The sequence below is a fragment of the Nymphaea colorata genome, chromosome 6, assembly GCF_008831285.2.
Source record: "Nymphaea colorata isolate Beijing-Zhang1983 chromosome 6, ASM883128v2, whole genome shotgun sequence".
NCBI classification, from domain to species: domain Eukaryota; kingdom Viridiplantae; phylum Streptophyta; class Magnoliopsida; order Nymphaeales; family Nymphaeaceae; genus Nymphaea; species Nymphaea colorata.
Window position 1 is genome coordinate 4,365,414 of NC_045143.1, and position 20,408 is coordinate 4,385,821.

Genomic DNA, 20,408 nt, shown 5'->3' on the forward strand with positions numbered 1-20,408 from the left:
GTAATACTAAATTACAAAAATGCTCATCACTTTTTTTCTCCGTGCTCTTAACTTAACCATTCGACGTGATACATCAAACGGTCCTAATTAGTAAGCCTGGGCATCGGGCTGAGCGGGGCCAGCCCAACACCCGAAACCGGACCATTAAAATCTGAGTTCAAGCCCGGCTCGAGCTTGACCCGATTAAATTCAAATTTTTAATATAAAATAATATTTATATTTAATTAATTATAATAAAAGATTATATATATATAATAATAATAATAAAATAAATATTAAACAATTTTATCAAACCCAATTGGGCCGGCTTGGTGCCCTTTTTTTGGGCCCAGGCCCATGTCAGGCCGAATACCGGGTGCCTGCCAGCAGCCCGACCTAGTGCCTAGCCTTACTAATTAGACAGTTATGTGACTCTCTCTCTCTCACACACACACAAATGTGTGTGCGCCAGGGAGTGAGGGAGAGAGAGTAGTGCCTTTAAATTGCTTAGTGATATTATAAATAATAAATACCTTGACTAAAGTATTGCTGTATGATTTTATATGCACATTCTAAATGACTTGTTGTCGTTGACAAGATATGCTAAGATACCTATATCTGCCCTTGGATATACAAATATTAACTTAAGTCTTAATATTTGTCATACTTTTGGTCATTGATTTTTTCAGTATACTAAGATAGCGCTCATATCTTGTATATCCAAGGGTATGATTGAAAACTTTTGTTTTAGTAAACTTTGTATGTACATCTAAGGCCAGCTTTGGCTAAGCGTCCACCTATGCTTGCATCTCCGCCTTCTTCACCAATAATTGATCCCCCGATTTTTTAGGGTTTGGGTTCAAGTAGGATCTCCTTTTTTGATTCTTGAGCTGCTAGAGGACAGGCAATCTGCTATATATATTTCCCAACCTTTTTGAGAGTGGAAGATCATCTCACCTTTCAAGTTTATGTTTATTTACCTTGAGATCTAATGTGATCCGACGCCACTTCAGATTTAAGCTTTTAATGTGGATTTGAACTTCATAATGTCGAAATTAAACAACGGGCCCCTTAAAGTGTAGATTTCAGATCGGCTTTGCGATGCTATGAAACATGAGGGTCATTTGGGTATTATGGTATTCCACTGTGACCATGAAATGTCATAATAATAATTTTACACTGTTTTTGAAACATATAGGTTTTAAAAATCTTATATTTTTATTCCAAAATAAGGGTGTATTGTTTCCAATGTTCGATTGCAGGATCTAAAAGCAACGTTTATAATGATATCGCACTTGTTGGAATAAGAACATGAAGTTCTTGATGTGCTTTTAAGAACAAAGATGTTGTTCTTTTCAAACACCTTCTATATGTAATATGTCTTCAACGTCTTTTTCACACATAATTGGTGATCATTATTCATAATTGAGGACCATTTGCAAGATATTCTTTCACCAAAAAGGAGGGTGATCTCCTACTCATATATATATATATATATACTCCTGTGTTCAGGTCCCTGATTCGACGGATCTCAACCCGCTTCCCTACCAATTTCGGCTTCAACCCTCGAAAATGCTAGAAATCAAGACAATTATCTCATTAATGACCCTAACCCTTGAAGATTCCTCATAATCTTCGAAACGGGACTAAACATTTGGGGCGTTATAATATATATGTAGAATTATAAAAAAAATATGTTTAAAATTAGAAAATACGTTTAATATTCTGATGGCATGGGGCGTCTTTCAATTAGCATATATATATATATATATATAACATTGAACCTTGATTTCTATTATCAGACAAGAAATAATGGCGCGTATGAGGGTGTTTCCACCTTTATTATTGGCTTTTAAAAAGCGGAAAATTTTGATTGTGAAACGTTTAATACGTTAGAAGTAGGCATGATTTTAACATACAATATAGTAATGAAAAGGAGACATTGAGCAGTTTTCGAGAAGAAGACACCTTCTTCTTCAAGGCCAGCCCTCTTTCGTGTCAGCATCTTCAGAAATCAGAATGTCACACCAACACCAACAGCTAATTTTTCCATGGAAAATCGTACTGCTGTTTCCTTCTGGAGTGTAAATTGCGTTCTGGCAAAGCAAATTAAATAATGAAGGAAAAAGCGCGATGTTATAAACTCTTTCCCAGGGAAATATGCAAGTGAAATAATCTATCTGCAAGTAAAAGACAATTATTCTAACCATCATAAGTTTTCTTACTGGAGATTTTCTCTTCTGGCACGAGAAAAATGGATAAGAAAGGAAATTTTCAGTGACCAGAACAAAAAAATAGAAAAATAAAAATTCTACTAGGAGAACTTCTTTCATCGCATGGAAGGAACGAACAAAAGTGGTCATTTTTCATTTTCATAAACAGTGAAATGCTTCACCTTTTTCCTGTCATTTTCCCACTTTCAAACATGTCTTAAGAGTATTTTAAGAATAAAAACTGCAGCAAAATTTTAAATTTTAATCATCCAACACAGATGATATAAACTAAAATTTTTAAATTTTAGTTCATGTTTCTCTTTCTTTCTCTCTCTCCCTATATATATATGTATATATATATATATATATATATGTATATATATATATGGTAAAAACCATACCACTTAGGTAAAAGACAAAAAACTAGACTTGTTGAAATTAATTATTAAAACATTTGCTTTTATTTTTGAAATCTAACCTTATAGATATGGGTCTTAAGAGTGTTTTGATGAGAAATACATATTAAATTAGTTGTTTGCTTACTTAAATAATGCCCTTCTAATAGTCAAAGAATAAAGGGCTCTTATAACATCAATAATTTAATAGTACAAAGATCACTTTTTTTACAAAGATGACATGAACTAAAACATGATTTATATTCAATTAGTTTATAAACACACTCCAAGGTTCATATTTTTTTATAAAACACTTTTTAATATGAGTTTAGGAGGTCTGGTTTTCATCCCTACAGTACTTACCAATCACACACACACACACACACACACACATATATATATATATATATATATATATATATATATATAATTTTTTTAAAATTGCACCGACACTGATACCCATATCCATGCGGTTTAGCTCCAAATTGTATCATTCACTTCTTTCGTTTAACTTTGTGTCGTTTTCTTGGTTTTGCCTTTGCTTTCATTCAATTCAAACAACATGCACGCCTTCTAAGACAAAAGGTAGCTTGCGTTTGCATCGCATCGATTTCAACATTGAGCCACCCGAGAAATTTTCTCGGGGCATCTCGATTTAATGTTAAAGTTGCTCTCACATATTGTATGCAAATGTGTGGTATTTTAGTTCTATTTGATAAATTGTATGCAAATGACCAGAGGTTGGAGCCCGAATGTCTCTTTTAGGGGGAGCCAATAGTATTTTCAAAACTTATACAAGGGCCAAACAATATCTTTCAAAATTTTTACATAGAGTAAAGTAAAAACTTTCAAAAATATAACTATACATTCTGTTTTTCCAGGCCATACCGGACGCCTCTTCGTCACAGAAAGCATCATCAATACATAATTCCACCGAAAACTTGACACATAAAGTATATAATTCCAACTTTGTCGTGCTAAAGGAATCTATGCATAGGAATATGAGGTTTTCGTTTATTTTCCCTTGAGTTTTCCAGTGCTTGTCTCAGATGATGTAGGCAGAAGGAGCCTAAGGCCGGGGTTGTTTGACAACTAGAATACTATGTGAATGTTTTATAAATCTACATTAAAATTGAAACAGACTAGACTCATGTAACATTGAAACCAAATGTTCTAATAATTATCTGCCCCAACGAACACCCATATAGTGTTCTGCCACTCGCTGTACCCAATTTTCCATGGAAATGATAATGTAAGAGATGGTGAGAAAATAAATCACCCAAACATGTGTCTAAGAACTGGATTTCTACATAATTCTTCATTTTCATTAATGAATACTGAACCATCTGGGGATCCATGTACAGAAATTAATCAATCTATGATTTCCCAAACACTTTAATATATTACAAAAGCTTCTTATCTGCCTCTTTATATTTATGCAACTTTACAACTATCTGGAGGAGGAGGTCGACCATTATCATTTTTGTCAATAATTGGGTGATTGAACACAAGCTGATGGGACCTCCCAGTCCAGTGGGCCAAAAATGTGAAAGGAGTTTCAGATACCTTCCAATCAATCATTCCAGCAAACGGGAAAAGAAATCGGAGTTAGAGATCAAGTATCCGGGATGTTCAATTCCTTCACGACACTCCGTGCGTTGTACTTTAGCACGGGAAGCCACGCTTCGGTTTAGCCGACGTGTTTGAAGGAGCAAAGGTAAAGGGGAGAACGAATTTCGAATCAAATCAAGTGATGGGGAATTCCAGAGAAGTCTTATCATTTGAAGTGGAAGCTTTTAGAAAGCAGACAACACGTCTCATGTTTCCCGATATTCTAAACAAATCCCATCTCAGATAAACGAAACCATGTCTATCCAAAGCTAAATTTGTATTTTGAAGCCAAAGGCCAAGGATCGTTTTCACACTGCACCACGTGTCCCACTGAATTTAATTTTATATCCATATCAGTTGGCAGAGTCGAGAATTTTTTTCACATCTACTGTACAACCCATGTAACTTTTGAATCATTATAATACAATTTCCAATTGGTGCCAGCCATTGCCACGCTAGCCCCATGTATCTCCGCCACCAACCCATTGCCACACTAGCCCCATGTATTTCCGCCACCCCATTTCAATGGCAGACCTTCATTTTTTTTTAATGTTATTTTGAATCACATGGCGCTAGCTAGATCTCCAGCTATCATGAAAACGAGACGTGGCCTTTTAATATACTGAGAGAGGTTCTAATGATTGATGATTTAGGGATTTAAAATCATCGGCCAGTGTCGGTAAGCGGACCAAGGAACACCGGATTTGGTTAGATGGAGTACTTAAATGGAGTAGTTCGGTTCTTAAAATCAAAACGTGGTATTCAGATGGATCTTCCAATACTTAGATTGCTACCTTTTTGGTGTGGAAGGCTGGTAAAAATTTGCAGGTGAAGGGCACCAGTACTTCAATTTTAAGCTTTATATATATATATACACTATAAAAAAAGATGGATTCATGGATCCATGCGTAGAAAAGCTGGGCATCAGTGAAGGGCAACTTTTATCAACATTCGGCTTTAACTGTCGGTGAAGATGAATTTTTAGTGACGTCCAAAACAAGACATTGGTGAAAATTGCCTTCACCGATGTTTGCTGCTAAGATGTTGTTGAAGATGAATTTTTACCGATGTCCTGTTTGAAAACGTGGATAGACATATCACTTTTACCGACATCCGAAAAAAAAAAACATCGTGAAAAGAAAGCCTTGCCCAATGCGTGCCGTTTTGGATGTGTTGACATTCAAAAAAGAACATCAGTAAAAAGCATTTTACCGACATCGACTTTGCAGTCTATAAAAATAAGTAAGTTTTACAGACACATTGTCATGTTCGCATCGTTAAAAGTCACTTTCACTGACACATGTAAAACGTTGGTAAAAATTATAGCAAAACTTTTAGCGACCTTTTTAAATTAAAAAAAAATATATGTAGGTCCACCACTGGAGGGAGAGAGCTAACTTAACTCAAGACTTAGCACTCAAGAACAGTGAACTGATCATTTCAGATGAAGAGAATTGGATGCACTATGATGAAGCACTGGACGGTGTTGATCTCAGAACGTAGTTCTTCGCATTGTGTCAGATCCCATGTACTGTTACTTGTGTTGATCATGAGTGTCGCAGGTTGGATTTATACATATGTATACATACATATATATTAAAATCAGCTAGCTGCCAAATGTTACCAGGTGGATAAATTTTTAAAATCCACCATTAAAACTCTTTACCCATAAAAGATTAAGAACGGTTTATGATGTCGCAACGTTTGTGGTGTCTTTAGTGATGACTTCACAGTGCTTTTAGCGATGGATTTCAAATATATAATCATCGGGCAACCAGTTGATTTTAGTTTTACACACGGACACCCCCACACACATGTATACTTTCCGTGACAATTATTAGGCTCGTCATTCTGCTGCTAAAATGCCAATCTTGAAGACTATATGAACACCGTCACGTGGCCTATCACATCTTGCAAAGAAGTAGATGAAAGTCATCCCAATTTTTCCATGAAATTGATTGCGCGTGCTGAGTTTTTCCATGGTGTTGTTCTCATAATAGACCCACAAATCTTGACTTCATTAATCTTACGGGTGTCACCTTCAACAGGACCCAAAAACTTAGTTTTATGGTGTTGCTTCTGATACCAGCTTTTTCTTCTCGAGGGGTTCCTCATCATAAAAAGAAAAGTTCTCAAACGAATGACAGGTGGTTTTAGTGTTGCTTCTACGAGAGTTGAAGTCTATAAAGCTTTTGGGACTAAAGTTATTTATAACTAAAGTTCATCTTAACAGACGAATCGCGAGTTTATGAGACCTCCAAATGGACCAGGGCGATTTTCCACCACTTGATCGAAACGGTGGAAAATCGATCTGATTCACCAGTTGATACGTGTGCCGTGTGTCATATGCTATTCAGTATTTTATTGTTCTGAAATACTTTCAAACACTTATTTTTTATTTTTCATATACTTTCTATCTATTTATAAATAACGATCGATAATATTTTTTGTTGATTCATAATGGATTCAGCTGAACCACTTAATTGGTCGATTCATTGAATTGACAATACGGCCAATTTGTTCCAAATTCTGATTTTTATAATACGGAAATTATTATGAGGGACGAGGGAGATCTCTTCTTATTGTAACTTGTAAGATATGCAGCTTACAAGGATAAAGTCTCTATCCACCAAAGCGAACTCTTTGAACATGGCTCAACTGGGATAGGAGAAAGATTCCAGACCCCAGAGAAAGTGAAGTGAATTGGCGCATTTGAAAATGGCCAAAACACCATTGGAATCAGTAGTTTTTTTAGAACACAGCTAGCAAGCTGAAAGCTCTCTTCCTTCGCAAAGGAGTTCAAAATGAAAAGCACAGGGATGTATCCTTAAAATTTTTGTTGCTTCTCCAATTAGTTGGGTTACTTAACAATATGGTACACTTAATGTCAAATGCAACGATTTGAATGTTGAACGAACAGAAAAATCTGAGAGAATCTGCCGAGTCGAACATTTCCCGGCAGCCATCTCGAATAGAATCTTGGCAAACCAATTAAATTTCATGGCAAATTCAAGAGTGCCACATGGCTAACTTAAATTCATTTTTTATATATTTTGCATTTTCACCTTGCCTTTTCACACTTTCCATCATTTGATTTCAAAAATTGATTTTTTGGTGTTTTTCACTGATTTACAACCGTTTTAGTTGAACATATCGGTGTCCCCGCGGATCCACCAAATCGGAAGCGCCATCAATTCAGTTCGCAAACCGAATTCTACGACACAGATTCATACCACCAATATGTTTAACTGAAAGGAATAAAAGCAAGGTATGAAAAACTTGCCGATTTTTCTTGGACCATTTTCCGGTTTTCTTCTGACTTCATACCATTCCATTCAATCTGTATCACCACCTTAAAAAAACCCCGATTTTCCTGGTTTTCTTCCGGTATTTCTACCCATATGGACTACTCTTGATGCTCAATAACACAAGTACCACCACTAGAAGAGTTCATGGACACTTTTCGCATACCCAATAAGTTCTGCTTTGTTTTTGGGATGGAAAGCTGCAGAGACAAGTTTCTCATGGAAATCAGGCATCACCCATGGATTGCCTGTTTTGTGGTATCGCCTTGGTCGCCAAAACTTTTGAGCCTCTAATAGTTAGGAATCTCGATGGTTAGCAAAAAGTTTGATGATCCAATTAACTTCATGATCTGAATGGTAAGCTTGGGGAAGAAAATACAAATTCAATTAGTAGTCGAATCTACACTTGGTGTGGTGTTAGCAACAGCATGAATATCTAAAACCAAGTAAAAATACAAATCGAATTTCCACATTTCTACTCTAGCAATAAACAAGGCAGGCAGTCCCAGCTTGATAGGAATATTATTGCATAAGTATCATCTCGCGACCAGCTGAAAAGATTGAAGATGGAACTTCATAGTAGGATACGTATTACTTACAGACACATGGTAATTGCATGACATGTTTAACGGTTCATCCATGCCTCTTTAATGAAGACATTGCAACTCCCAAAGTTCTAGTTCATTGTACCCATGCATGTAATGAAGAGATTGAAACATGGCGTGTGCAAGGGTAATAGAGAAATACCTCTAGAATAGAGCAATATCTCCAAAACCAACAGTAAAATGCTGTGTTTTCTTTTACAGGCAAGTATCAAATCAACAACATGTTTACATCTCTCTCTTTCTCTCTCTCTCTCTCTCTCTCTCTCTCTCTCCGTGGAAAAAGGCCACGTTAATTAGCAGATATAAATAACATATCGGAAGAAGGAGAGGGACTTAAAATAACAGAAAAATCAGTTGAAATACTATGCCGAGTGCGTAAGTAGCACGGTGCAACTTTTATCAGCAGTTCCATTGTGATGGTCCTAAGGAAAAAACAGAAAGGATCAGCGTGTTTCCTGCACAGCTTCAATCCAGTCACTCTTTACAAGAAACTGGCAAGAGATACAGTAAAGCAGACAAGATATTGAGCATTTTCTACTGAGGCATCACCCACTTTGGAGGACGCCTAAATGTCATCTAAACAGTTGACATCATTTAGTCATTGAATCTACATTTCACTTGCAATAACTTCCAAGAGGATGCCACGTCTTTCAAAGACGTCAATTAAAAATTTGTGGTTTCATTTTGTGACAAACATTTTCAAAATATTCTGTTTCATAGTCGTTGATCTACATTTCACTTGCAAGAACTTCCAAAAGGATGCCATATTTTTCAAAGACGTCAACTAAAAATTTGTGGTTCACCATCTCAATAACCTGGAACGTTTAACACCAATTTCTTCTGACAGAATACGGCAAAACAAAAGCAAACAATGTTGGTGGAGATTCAGAACATGACAATACTGAAGCGTCATGCAAACCAAGGAACTCTTTTAATGACATTTCTGATACAATACATCCATTGGATTACACTAGAATTGGGGACCCTGAGTTTTCTAATCTCCATCATTGTCCCACTGAATTTCCATGATTTTCATCATTGTTCATACAGGAAAAAGAATACGGTATAAAGGATTTCCACTTGGATGTTTGTTGCTAAATTCAAACTTGTTTGCCTCAAAGGGACAGCATCGTTGGTTGGGCAGACAGTCACGTAGAGGGCAGGTCATTTTGTTCAATTCCCATGAATGCTATTTCACTCTATTGTAAATGGTGGCATCGGGATACTCTAATTGATGGGTATACCATACGTCATCCAGTTCTCCAAGCAGTCAGACCCTTGTGAATAAAGAAGCTTTCGGCCTCTTTACCAGGCGGTAGATTGTTAAACCTCCAACCCAGAAAATGAAACTTGTTTGCTCAAATTGTGTTTCAGATCTGCACTAGTCTAAACTATCTTCAAAATATTAAAAAAACATGGTAGCTGTTTGGGCTAAGATCCCATCGGGGTCCGAAAATATTAAAGTAGTATTTGGTATGTCACAAAGGTAAAAGTAGTATAAATTAACGGTTCTGTTGAAGGGGATCTTGGCAGAAATAACAAACTGATATGTAATGAAATAATACTTAAAATATCTAACCAATAAGCAGGAAAAAAAGTGATGCATATCAACTTAATACTAGAGGATATCAGTCACCTAGTCATTCTTATAAGACAATTTTTGCTAGGTGTTATGGATGGAACTAGCCATTTCAACAACCATAGCCACAAAAGAATGTGAAGTTGTAGTCATGCTTTGCATTCAGTACCTTATCTTACTGTAGATTATACCCTGTACTCATTAATACGCATCCATTTTGTTGACGACCATTTGTTTCCCTTAATCACAGGGCAACCACCTGTAATGTGCAAACAAAAATTCAAGTCAACACCTAAAGCCGCTCGGTTTAAATGATCCCCAAAACTGACATAGTCGGATAATCATAGCCAATGAAACTGTTAAGCAAATAATTAAAATTTCTTCACTTGCTCACAAATTCAGTCCACAAGGGATTGGTGAAGTTCTGGACAAGTAAATTGCAAGCAAAGGAACAAGGAATTTATACAGAACACCAAAATGTGAAACTGACTCACTGTGCAAACTCAGTGGATCAAGTGTAGCATCAGGCTTCATGCTCCAGAAAAGCAAGGCATCTCCTTTCTTTGGCCTGACTGATAGTCCAGTTTTTCCACATTCAGACAACTCATCCCAGTAGGGAATCAAACTGCTATTTACTTTTACAGAAGGAAAAACAGTCTCTCCACCTTCTTCAACATCTGTGCTGTAATATTAAGAAAGAAATAAGTGTTATTATTCACACAATTATACAAACGTCAAATAATAAACATATTTCAAATAGATGAACATCAATTCTCAATTTCATACAGGTACATAAGAACAGTTGCGATCCTTTGACCACCATTCTTGGTGTTGAATTCATCGAGGAAGTAGTCAAAATGAGGTTCATATTTCTGTCCAACCTCGTAATGAAGAACTTGAAGCCCTTCTCCATGTTCTGAAAATAACAAACTTCACACCAATTAGTTGAGAAATAGGTGTAAGAGATGGAGAAGGGGTGGGGGGAAGGAATTGACTAATGAAAGAAAAATTTTGCCTTGAAAGAAAATTTTAAACCAATGTTATGGTTAGCCATGAACGCAATACATCCCAAACTGAATATCAAAAGAATAACATAAAAGTGCAGACGAAGTTTATGCCTGCCAAAGATTGGCTACACTAAATGCTCATTACAGATGTGGGGCAACCATTTTACCCATGCACAGCGCCATCACTAGCAGATAACATTTTATCTGATTAGGTTCCTCATTTTCATGGCACCCAATGTTTTTGCCTGAAGCAGGGTGATAGGCACCAGGCATGAGATTATGGATCGGGTCCCTGTGAGACTGATTCACTAGTGCTTGTAAATAAGGTCGAAGTACCTAAGTTGGGGATTATCACAGATTCACAGGTATTGAGTGTTTAGTCCTCTGGTGAGGGAGAACCCTAATCAGGGATTAGGGCTGAGTGTGCATGTTTCTCTTGGGGTTTGTCTTGTAAGGGATTACCAAGTTAGCGGTGGAGACATCAGGGACACTCTGTATTTCTGTAACCAGATACTCATCATGGGAAGCAGAAGTCATAAAGAAAGAAGTATCCTACTTTAGAAATATTAGGTTCGGAATTAAACAATTTCTTGAGGAGCACCGCCAGTACACTTCCATCAAAAACATCCCTCAATACATTTCCATCAAAAACGTCCCTCCTGGTTGTTGTTACGTGAATGGATACTCAAATAAGACAATGAGACATAGTTGAGGAAATAAAAGAACCGCAGCTCTATATTTTGGTGCCGAGTTTGCCAAAGAAGACTTAACTGGTTCCATGTAGTATCATAAGATCAAGAAGGGTAAAAAATTAGGACAGTAAACTTCATATGCACATGATATGAAAGAACCAGAAGCATGTTAACTTCGCACATTCTAAGATGGTGTCTAGAAAATGGTATGTGTTACTTGAGCTTGCACTTAAAGCTTTATAAGCAAAAGCATAACAAATAACCCCAAAAGGAAACATATATTGAAAAATAAAAAGGAAATAGCCAGACAGCATCTTCAAAAGGTGAGCATATAAATAAACAGGTCCAAAGAACATGCCTACTGGTATGAAAGTAAAATCTGCAATTCTCTTCTCAATGTTCCGAATGACCTTATCCTGTCCTCTCTGGAGGAATGTACCAGAGCTTGTTCGTACTCTGTGGAAAAAGGATCCAGAAACCAACATTAAATTGCTTCGTGAGTGAGAATGTTATATCTGATTTCAACAGAAATTAAGACAAACAAAAACCTGTGACTTCAACCAAAAATAAAGAAAGCAACTGCGAAACTTGGTACCTGCTGTCTTTACTTTTGCCAGTTGCGCTGTCCACGACTGTTGATTTTCGCATGTGAGGCTTGGCGAGATTAACTAAGTAGTCACACTCATCGTCTGTCTGACAAACAGAAGCATGAAAAGGATAATTCATGAGCAATTAACCAATCAACAAATACCGACTTTTCATAGCCATCTAAACCGAAATAGAGAATAGACGCGAAAAAGGCACCGTCAAATCAAAGTTACAGATGCTATAAAATTGATGACCGAGCCTATAATAAGAAGAAAATCACGACTTTGTATCATCATATATCCGAAATATTCGATCTCACGCATATCCAACCTTGCAGTTGTAAAGCTTCAAGTTCTCCATGAAATACGCCCTAGCTATGGTTGTATCGTCTTCACATATATACAGAACCTCTAGGAGTAGACAGTTGGGCGTGGAATCGGACAAATATTAACTCGAACCAGATCAGTAAAAGTTCGAGGAAAAAAAAATGTTACATTTCCCATTGCATTGAACCAGAGAATGAACTGCCAGCAACGTGGATCACATGCCCAGATGAGCATGCCATCAAATGAAGGAAGGAAGCAAACCACGTTTTCACTATGACTCAAATTTGAGCAGAACGAAAGTGAAAATTTTTGGTGTTGCTACAAATGATTCTACAATTGATATTGCGATCATATTACCAGGAAATTGTGATAGACAAAGGCTCTGGGCTCCCACGACAACACCTCCGTCCACTGCTTCTTTTCATTCTCCAACTCACTCTCTCTGAGAAACCACAAAAGAAACGCCAGAGAGATAAGAGAGAGAGAGAAAGAGAGAGAGAGAGAGAGAGAGAGAGAGAGAGAGAGAGAGAGAGAGAGAGAGAGAGAGAGAGAGAGAGAGAGAAGGAGAGAGAGAGAGAGAGAGAGAGAGAGAGAGAGAGAGAGAGAGAGAGAGAAGGAGAGAGAGAGAGAGAGAGAGAGAGAGAGAGAGAGAGAGAGAGAGAGAGAGAGGCATACTGTCGACTTTGGAGGTCGGTCTGAAACTTGAGGGAAGTAAGATCGGAGACGTCATGGGGAGCCTTAGGAGCGGCGGTGTTGAGGGAGAGGATTCCCAGAGAGAGGAGGACGAGCAGAGCCATGGAGAAAAGCAAAAGGAAAGCAAGCAGCATTTGCCCCGAATTCCACCTCCGAAACGACGACCCCATCTTGGAATGGGAATTCTTCCCCGCTCTCGCCATTCCGAACTCCTATCGTTGAACGATGACCAAATGACCAAATCGATCGCACAGATCTCGATCCCCACGTTGGAAATTCCCCCTTTTCCCTCGTTCTATCTTCGTCTTCTTCCGATCCCCGGAGCCAGAAACATAGCCGGAGTACGAGAGCGGAGAGAGAGAGCGAGAGAGAAAAGAAACTTCCGAATCAAACTGTTATTTCTTTCTTGTCCGGGCCCCAAAACTTGTGTTGGGAAAGCTTACGATTACTTCAAAGAACAACGCCTAGCATAGTTTGCAATTCATAAAAATAGTGTACCGCAACCACGGGGATTTGAAACCAAACCCTTTTTTGTGTGAGCCGCCTTGCAGCTCGCTTGTGTTGTCCCTTCCGATAATAAATTAGATTTTATTACGAGTAAATAGTAAACGCTACCATTTTCCCCATTTATGTTGGTTTGGAAAATTTTTGAAGTAGGTACAAGTTTCCTTTCTCTTCACAATGAACAGGAAATAGCACAACTCCCAAACTATTTTGCTTAACCTGGATCCTACTAGCATTCCATCCATTTTACTTATGATAAGTTTCAGAATTCAGCAACGTTTGGATTTAATTCAAGTTCAAATGCAGAATCTACATTCAAATTATTAATCGAATTCCATTTCATCACCAAATCCAAATTCAAGCTACCAATCAAATAGAACAAACACAGCAGCATCCCCAGAAAGAAGCTTAACAACTGTTGTAAGGATGTGAATGGATCAGATGTATTCTCAGCCAAGAATGGACAATAATACTATATTCTCGGGATTGAACATGTAGGCAGATGCCCAAAAGTTAGAAGTCAAAAGGGTTAGGCGGGTTTAGATGGTGACCTCATTTTATGACCTATGCAAGAAGAAAAAGCTTTTGACCGTTAATAGAATCCGCCTACAAACCGCAGGTGTGAATGGCTATGGCTAGTGGGTGTAACCCTTTTAAGGGAAGTTTACTATATAAAGAGAAACCACTTCTAGCTTTCAAATGCTCCAAAGTTGTTGCTGTTTTAGAATCCGACTGGTCATCCTAGCTCTGTGTAAGAAGGATGTCTGCTTCTCTGCGCTTCATCTGTTGAAGAACGTTTGGTGGTGTTCTAAGAAGTTTGAATACTGTGAATTCAGAATTGCCGGCAGCAAACTTTCGTTCTAATCGTTTGGAGCAATTGGGTTTTTCGAAATAAGGTGTTTCATAATGATTTGCCAGTCACGAGTAGATATGGCGTGACTAATACGGTGATACTGTAAGAAATCTATGTAACTGTACATCCTGGCCACAGCCAGCAATTGCCGACGCAGCCATTGGTTCAAATCCTGTGCAGAAGGCCAGGAGAGTCTGGTCCATGGAAGATGCTCAAGAGATTTTACTTGCCTTGCCGTTCATATGCTATTCTACTTCCATTGAGGAATTGTCTGTGCACGCCGCCAATGGTCTCATAAGGGGAAAGATTAGAATACTGTTGTTAGTAAGATCTGAATGTTCACTTGTTTGTCTTGTTTATTCTTTTCTATCCTTTCTTTCATGGTGGACATCTTGGACTGAAATTTCTGACCTTATAAGAGACAGGAATTCTTCACCGAAGGGAATCAAGCATGTATGCGCAGAATAACATTTGCCCACTCCAGCATTCTTCACAGAAGAAAAAGTATTTTATTCAGGCAATGAGAGATTCGAAGCACCATTATGACTGTATAGTTGGCTGGTTTTGAGAAGCAAACTTAAAATATTGGAGACAAACGAAGATGGAAAAGCAGAAGAAAGTGGATTCGTTGATGCCATTTTTTCTAAAAGAAGCAATTGAAATTTATGCATCTCCACTTCCATTGGCAGTTCTTTTAACCCCCCATCGTCCTTCTTATCTACAAACTACCAAAAATATTAATCTGTTAGGTGAAAGTTATTAGATATTCATTAATACCAACAAAGCCATATCTGTACTCTCATCTGGAGTCCCTAAATTGCCTTGGGCATCAATGCGCTGCATTATAAATAAACTGTGAACATGTTCAAACAAAGTTGGCATTGCAGTTTCCATTATGAAACCACAGGTCCGTGCTCTCATATGGCATTTTGTTGTTATTATGAGAAAAACTAAAAAGTTCTGTTCAAAACAAATGAAGTTTAGCAACTGGTGCTCCCAAACATGGGAAGAGACTGAGGAGATCACAGCAGATGAGTCTTTACTGTCTGCACTCTGCAGCAGCACCTCGGTAGTAGAATTCCTTTAATACAATGAGCTGCCCCATGTGACTGACTGCTAAGGAGAGTCTACCTAACCCAACCAAACCCCACATTCTCCTGTCTCAGACCCCAAGCCATCATTCACTGGGTCTCATTATTCCAGCATCATGGAGTCCATTAAATTTTTATCATCTGTGCAAGTGGCAGACCAGAATCAAAGGCATGTAAAGTTTTTCTGTATCATATCATAGATGATTTCAGCAAGAATCGGATTAATCAGGCGTGTGAAAAGAGAATGAATCCAAACTAATAGTCAAGATTCACATCACAAATTCGGTTCAGGGTCATTCCTATGAATCTGCTTAGAGGGATTCATAGTAACGCTTCATCGTGTGGATACAAATCAATGTTTGGATCAGGTCTAGTTGGATGTGTCGACGCTTACATGGATCAGGCACATAGATCCAACGAGCCAATGTATAGACTTGTATGAGAAAAGTGAATGCTCGGTGACATAGATTAGGATGATTAAGACCCTGAATTAAGTCTTAGTGTTGTCATTCTACAACCTCGTAATTAAGTTGGTGGTTGATCTTCAAGAGGGTTGGCAGAATGGGGTCAGATAGGAGTTGGCGAACGACTAGTCACTGTTTTGAATCTTTGAAGTGTCAACTCACTATGCTGCAAACGAAAAGTCACAAACGTGCAAGTTGAAGCATAGTGAAGGCAGCACCTTTAGGCACCAAAACAATCCATGTCTCTTAAAACATGAAGAGTTGGGTGAGAACTTCGATCTTTTTTGAGGCGGTGGGTAAAAATCTCACTCACTCAAATTAAGTTTGGTTGTTGGGATTGACTTCAAGTTTTCCTTGAAAGGAGCAGGCCCATTAAGTGGCTTCTCTAAAGGTTTCTAGTTACACAGGTACGACCCAGTCCACCTATAAATTAAAATCAATTCTTGAACTGAACCGTTGAAGCAGCCGGTTCGGTGAATCAATCGACTCAAATCACTGATGCGGCTGAATGAGTCGTGAATCGGCAAAAAAAATATTGAGAAAAGCATTTCTTGAGAAAAAATATAAAAAAAATAATTAAATAAATTTTTTTCATTTCAACTTTCTTGAATTGGCAATGAATGGAATCTGTCCGCCACCAATTTATTTGACTACCAATTTTTTATTTGGTGACTTTCGTAATTAAGCTTCTCAAATAAGTTGTTCGTGTACTTTGATTAATTTGTTTGGAAATTGGTAGATTTATAGCGCCTTTGAAAAAAAAAAAACGCAACCCCCAACTTCGAATCAGTCATGACCTGGTGATCCCAGGCGTCCTTTATATGAAATCAAATTTGTTGATTCAGATTTAGATCGTCGTTCTCCTTCCGGCCACTTTGGCCTTTCTTTCTAGAAAAGCAGATTACATACATTTGAAGGCAATCGTTACAGTGAAATGCATTAAAAGTTCCATCCACCACATCCCAAGTGTCGTCACCTCATTCCATTGAGGGATATATCCTTCAATGGCCTCACCGGCCTTTCCCACTCCATCCATAAATGCTCCCACCGGCTTCCTGCAGAGATCCTCCATATTACTGGGACAGACATACTGGACTCTAAGACCACGGGACGGGCGAGAGAAAGGAGAGAGCCATGGCGAGCTCTAGAAGGTGCCCTGTCTGTCCACCTTTTCTGCTCATTGTCATGGTGTTGTTGGGCTTTCCGCCATTAACGCCATTGGCAGCAGCACCAGCCTTACCAAGAGGGTGCTTCTCCAAGATCTTTGCCTTTGGTGACTCCTACACAGACACAGGAAACACCGACTCCATGACAGGCCCCAGCGCCTTCCAGTCCGTGTCTAACCTGCCTTACGGCGAGACCTTCTTCCACAGGCCCACCAACCGCTACTCCGACGGCCGCCTGGTGGTCGACTTCCTGGCCCAGGCGCTCGGCCACCCCCTGCTGCCGCCCTACCTCCACAGCAAGCAGCTCGACCGCCAGAACGGCGCCAACTTCGCCTATGCCGGATCCACGGCCCTCGACTACGACTTCTATGTGAAGAACAACGTCACCTTTGATCTCACCAACACCTCTCTTCAGACCCAGCTGCACTGGTTCTCCAGCTTCCTGGAGAGCAGTGGAGGCAGGGCCGTCGATGTGGGTAGTGCACTCTTCTGGGTTGGTGAGATTGGAGCTAATGACTATGCTTACTCCTACTTCTCCTCAGTCCCCTACACCACCATCAGAACTCTCGCGATTAAGAACACCGCCGACTTTCTCCAGGTACGCCATTATCATCTCCCTCTCCCTCGTTATAGTAATAGCCAAGCAGGCGATTTAGATGGGTTTGTGTGGGCAATTGCCCTCGCAGGCCCACATGTTCCTCTGCAGCCGCATTAGACATAAAATATGAGAAATTTCATGTGTGACTGCAGAAACAATTACTAAGTCTTGATTGAGTGTTAATACTTCCCGTGGCGACCAAGTAAAAAAATCCCATCAATTTCTTTTGAAAAAGGTTTCAAACTTTGCCGACAAATGGTGCAATTTAGTGTTCAAAATGTGAGAATGACTTGGAAAACACTCTTCATTTTTGGAAAGTCTCGATCACCATACGAACACTGCGCTGCACCCACCAAATTCATGGACACCTCATGAATGGAGAAGGCCGTCTACATATGGAGGAGAAAGTAAGGAACTTGAATGTTACTGCGTACCAGTGACAGTATTATGGCCATTTTCTTTCCTTCTTTCTCCCCCGAATAATCCTACATACGGTTGGAAAAACATATGGTTGGAAAATCATACCATGGAAAATGGAAAATGTTGTGAGTCCCACCTACTTTTCAGACTTATTGGAGTGGCATAGCATAATTGGTTGGTCAGAATGACATGTTGACCATGCTTTGCTATTCTTCCACTATCATTAATAGTGGCATGTGAAACATTTAAGTTGAAAAGTATATTATAGGACCACCTAAGTTTTAGAGCAGCTCTACACGAAAGAAGAAGGACGTTGTCTTTCTTGCAGTGGGTTTCTTTGTGCTCACCCAAATAAGTATTGAGAAAAAAATAGTCTTTTGGGTTTTAATTTCAATTGAAATATGTGATAGTTTTGGAAAAAAAAGTGATTTTTTTCTTCTCAAAAGTATGTTCCCTATCGGTTGCAAAATTGTGAAGATAACTAGGATATCTGCACCGACATCAATTTTAAATCATCTGATGCTGAAAAAATTGATGATGGGCAGTAGCTACTAACTACTATATGCTAATGCTTTATGTATATATATGATGCATGACTGTCTCATTGGCAGGCTTTGCTAAGCAAAGGAGCCAAGTACATAGTAGTTCAAGGGCTGCCTCTCTTGGGCTGCCTTCCCTTGACCATGTTCTTGGCTCCCAACGATGAAAGAGACCAATTTGGGTGCGTGAAGAATGGCAATGCCCGGGCCTATGAGCACAACTCGCTGCTTTTGACCAAGATCCAAGCCTTGCGAGCTGCGAACCCGGATGCAGTCATTGTGTACGCCGACTACGCCAATGCTCATCGGCGGATCCTCGAGCACAGCCGGCTATTCGGGTTTGAGGAGCTGATTAGCACCTGTTGTGGGTCTGGTGGGCCTCAAAACTTCGACATAACGGCTACATGTGGGTCAGGTGCGACCAGTATGGTGACCTCCCAGAAGGCCAAGGCCTGCGCAAACCCCAGAGCCTTTATCATCTGGGATGGAGTCCACTTCACCGAGGCAATGAACAATGCACTGTGGGATCTCTTCTCCGGCGAGGGTTACTGTTCACCCACACTGGATGCTCTGTTCATCAAGAAGAGATGCACCCACTAGACCCATTAAGCATCCGGCCTTGATTTCAAGTTCCGCGCCCTCCTACTACCCTTCTCTTGTTTTTCTTCTTGAGTTAGTTGTTGGCTTTGGAGGAGATTGATATGCATCAATTGCAGAATACATATGTTTCTTCCATGGTTGTGTTGGGATGAAAGCTTAAGTGGTCTACTTGCCTTGCTCTGCAAATTAGTGCGCACTATGTTCATTTCATTTTAAAATCAGAAACAGAAATTAATAGGTTCTGCACCCTCATGAATGAAGAGATGTTTCACCAATTAAACCGAGTTTCTTTTTCTACCAGCAGCAATGGAGCAAGACGTAGGAGGTCTCATTGAATACTAGGCCCTCAACGCTTTTATTAGAAACAATGCACTCGATACTCTCTTCTCTGTCTCACAAAAGCATTCAAACCAGTCATGATGTACATTCATGTACTTTTGATTTGTATAAGTCCCCAGATTTCTCTTGAGGTTTAAGACTCCTTTGAAACCTAGGTAAGAAGTGTTATACCCATCAATTAGAACATCACGCATTCATCGTTTGCAGCATAAAGAAAGAGTGCTCACAAAATCAAATTGACGAACAAGTCTGATGGACTTTTACTAGTTTGTCAATCCAACCAACCCATCAACTAGAGCATCACGCATCCATCGTTTGTAGTCCAAAGAAATAGCGCCCACGAAAATCAAACTGACGAACATGTAGAATGAATTTTTACTAGTCCATCAATCCAACCAACCAATTTAGTTATAAGTGGCCAATTGACAAATGGTGAGTTGACATGAAAGGGAAATATGGACCAAAACTTTTTACTTGCCAGCTCTCGAAATTAGGCCCATTGACAGCATGTCAAAGCGAATTTATTGAGATCAAATCCACGAGAATTCGGCCAATTTAAAGCTACCAAGTTATGGACCACTATCACTTTTCGCTATATGGTGACAAGGAGATGTGCCCTGTGGAGGTGAGCCGAAGAAAAAGGAAAAATTCTGCCCCCGCTTTGTGGCACATGCAAACTTAGGATTTAATTCAAGGATATATATAATATCATGAACATGGTTTCATTTCCTTTCTAATTCTCCAAACTTTGTCCCAAGATAAACAGTTTTAGGATAGGGAACGAACCAACAGGCATGCAAACGAGAACTCGTCCGTCCAGGGTTCAGTTAGGAGCCTTGAA

At 39.1% G+C, this 20,408-nt stretch overlaps 2 protein-coding genes across 2 annotated transcripts; one reads left to right on the plus strand and one right to left on the minus strand.

The window, feature by feature from the left end:
* Window positions 1-8,226: 8,226 nt before the first annotated feature.
* On the minus strand, window positions 8,227-13,446 carry LOC116256100 (probable prolyl 4-hydroxylase 10). Its single transcript, XM_031632284.2, has 8 exons — window positions 12,976-13,446; window positions 12,658-12,742; window positions 11,982-12,079; window positions 11,745-11,842; window positions 10,474-10,603; window positions 10,182-10,369; window positions 9,857-9,946; window positions 8,227-8,530 (listed from the first exon to the last, which is right to left on the minus strand). The coding sequence occupies exons 1-7, from the start codon at window positions 13,194-13,196 to the stop codon at window positions 9,873-9,875; spliced, it is 894 nt and encodes a 297-aa protein (XP_031488144.1). The 5' UTR covers window positions 13,197-13,446; the 3' UTR covers window positions 8,227-8,530; window positions 9,857-9,872.
* Window positions 13,447-16,968: 3,522 nt separating this feature from the next.
* Window positions 16,969-19,363, plus strand: LOC116256099 (GDSL esterase/lipase At3g48460). The gene is made up of 2 exons (XM_031632282.2): window positions 16,969-17,669; window positions 18,701-19,363. The coding sequence occupies exons 1-2, from the start codon at window positions 17,040-17,042 to the stop codon at window positions 19,226-19,228; spliced, it is 1,158 nt and encodes a 385-aa protein (XP_031488142.1). The 5' UTR covers window positions 16,969-17,039; the 3' UTR covers window positions 19,229-19,363.
* The last annotated feature ends 1,045 nt before the right edge of the window (window positions 19,364-20,408 follow it).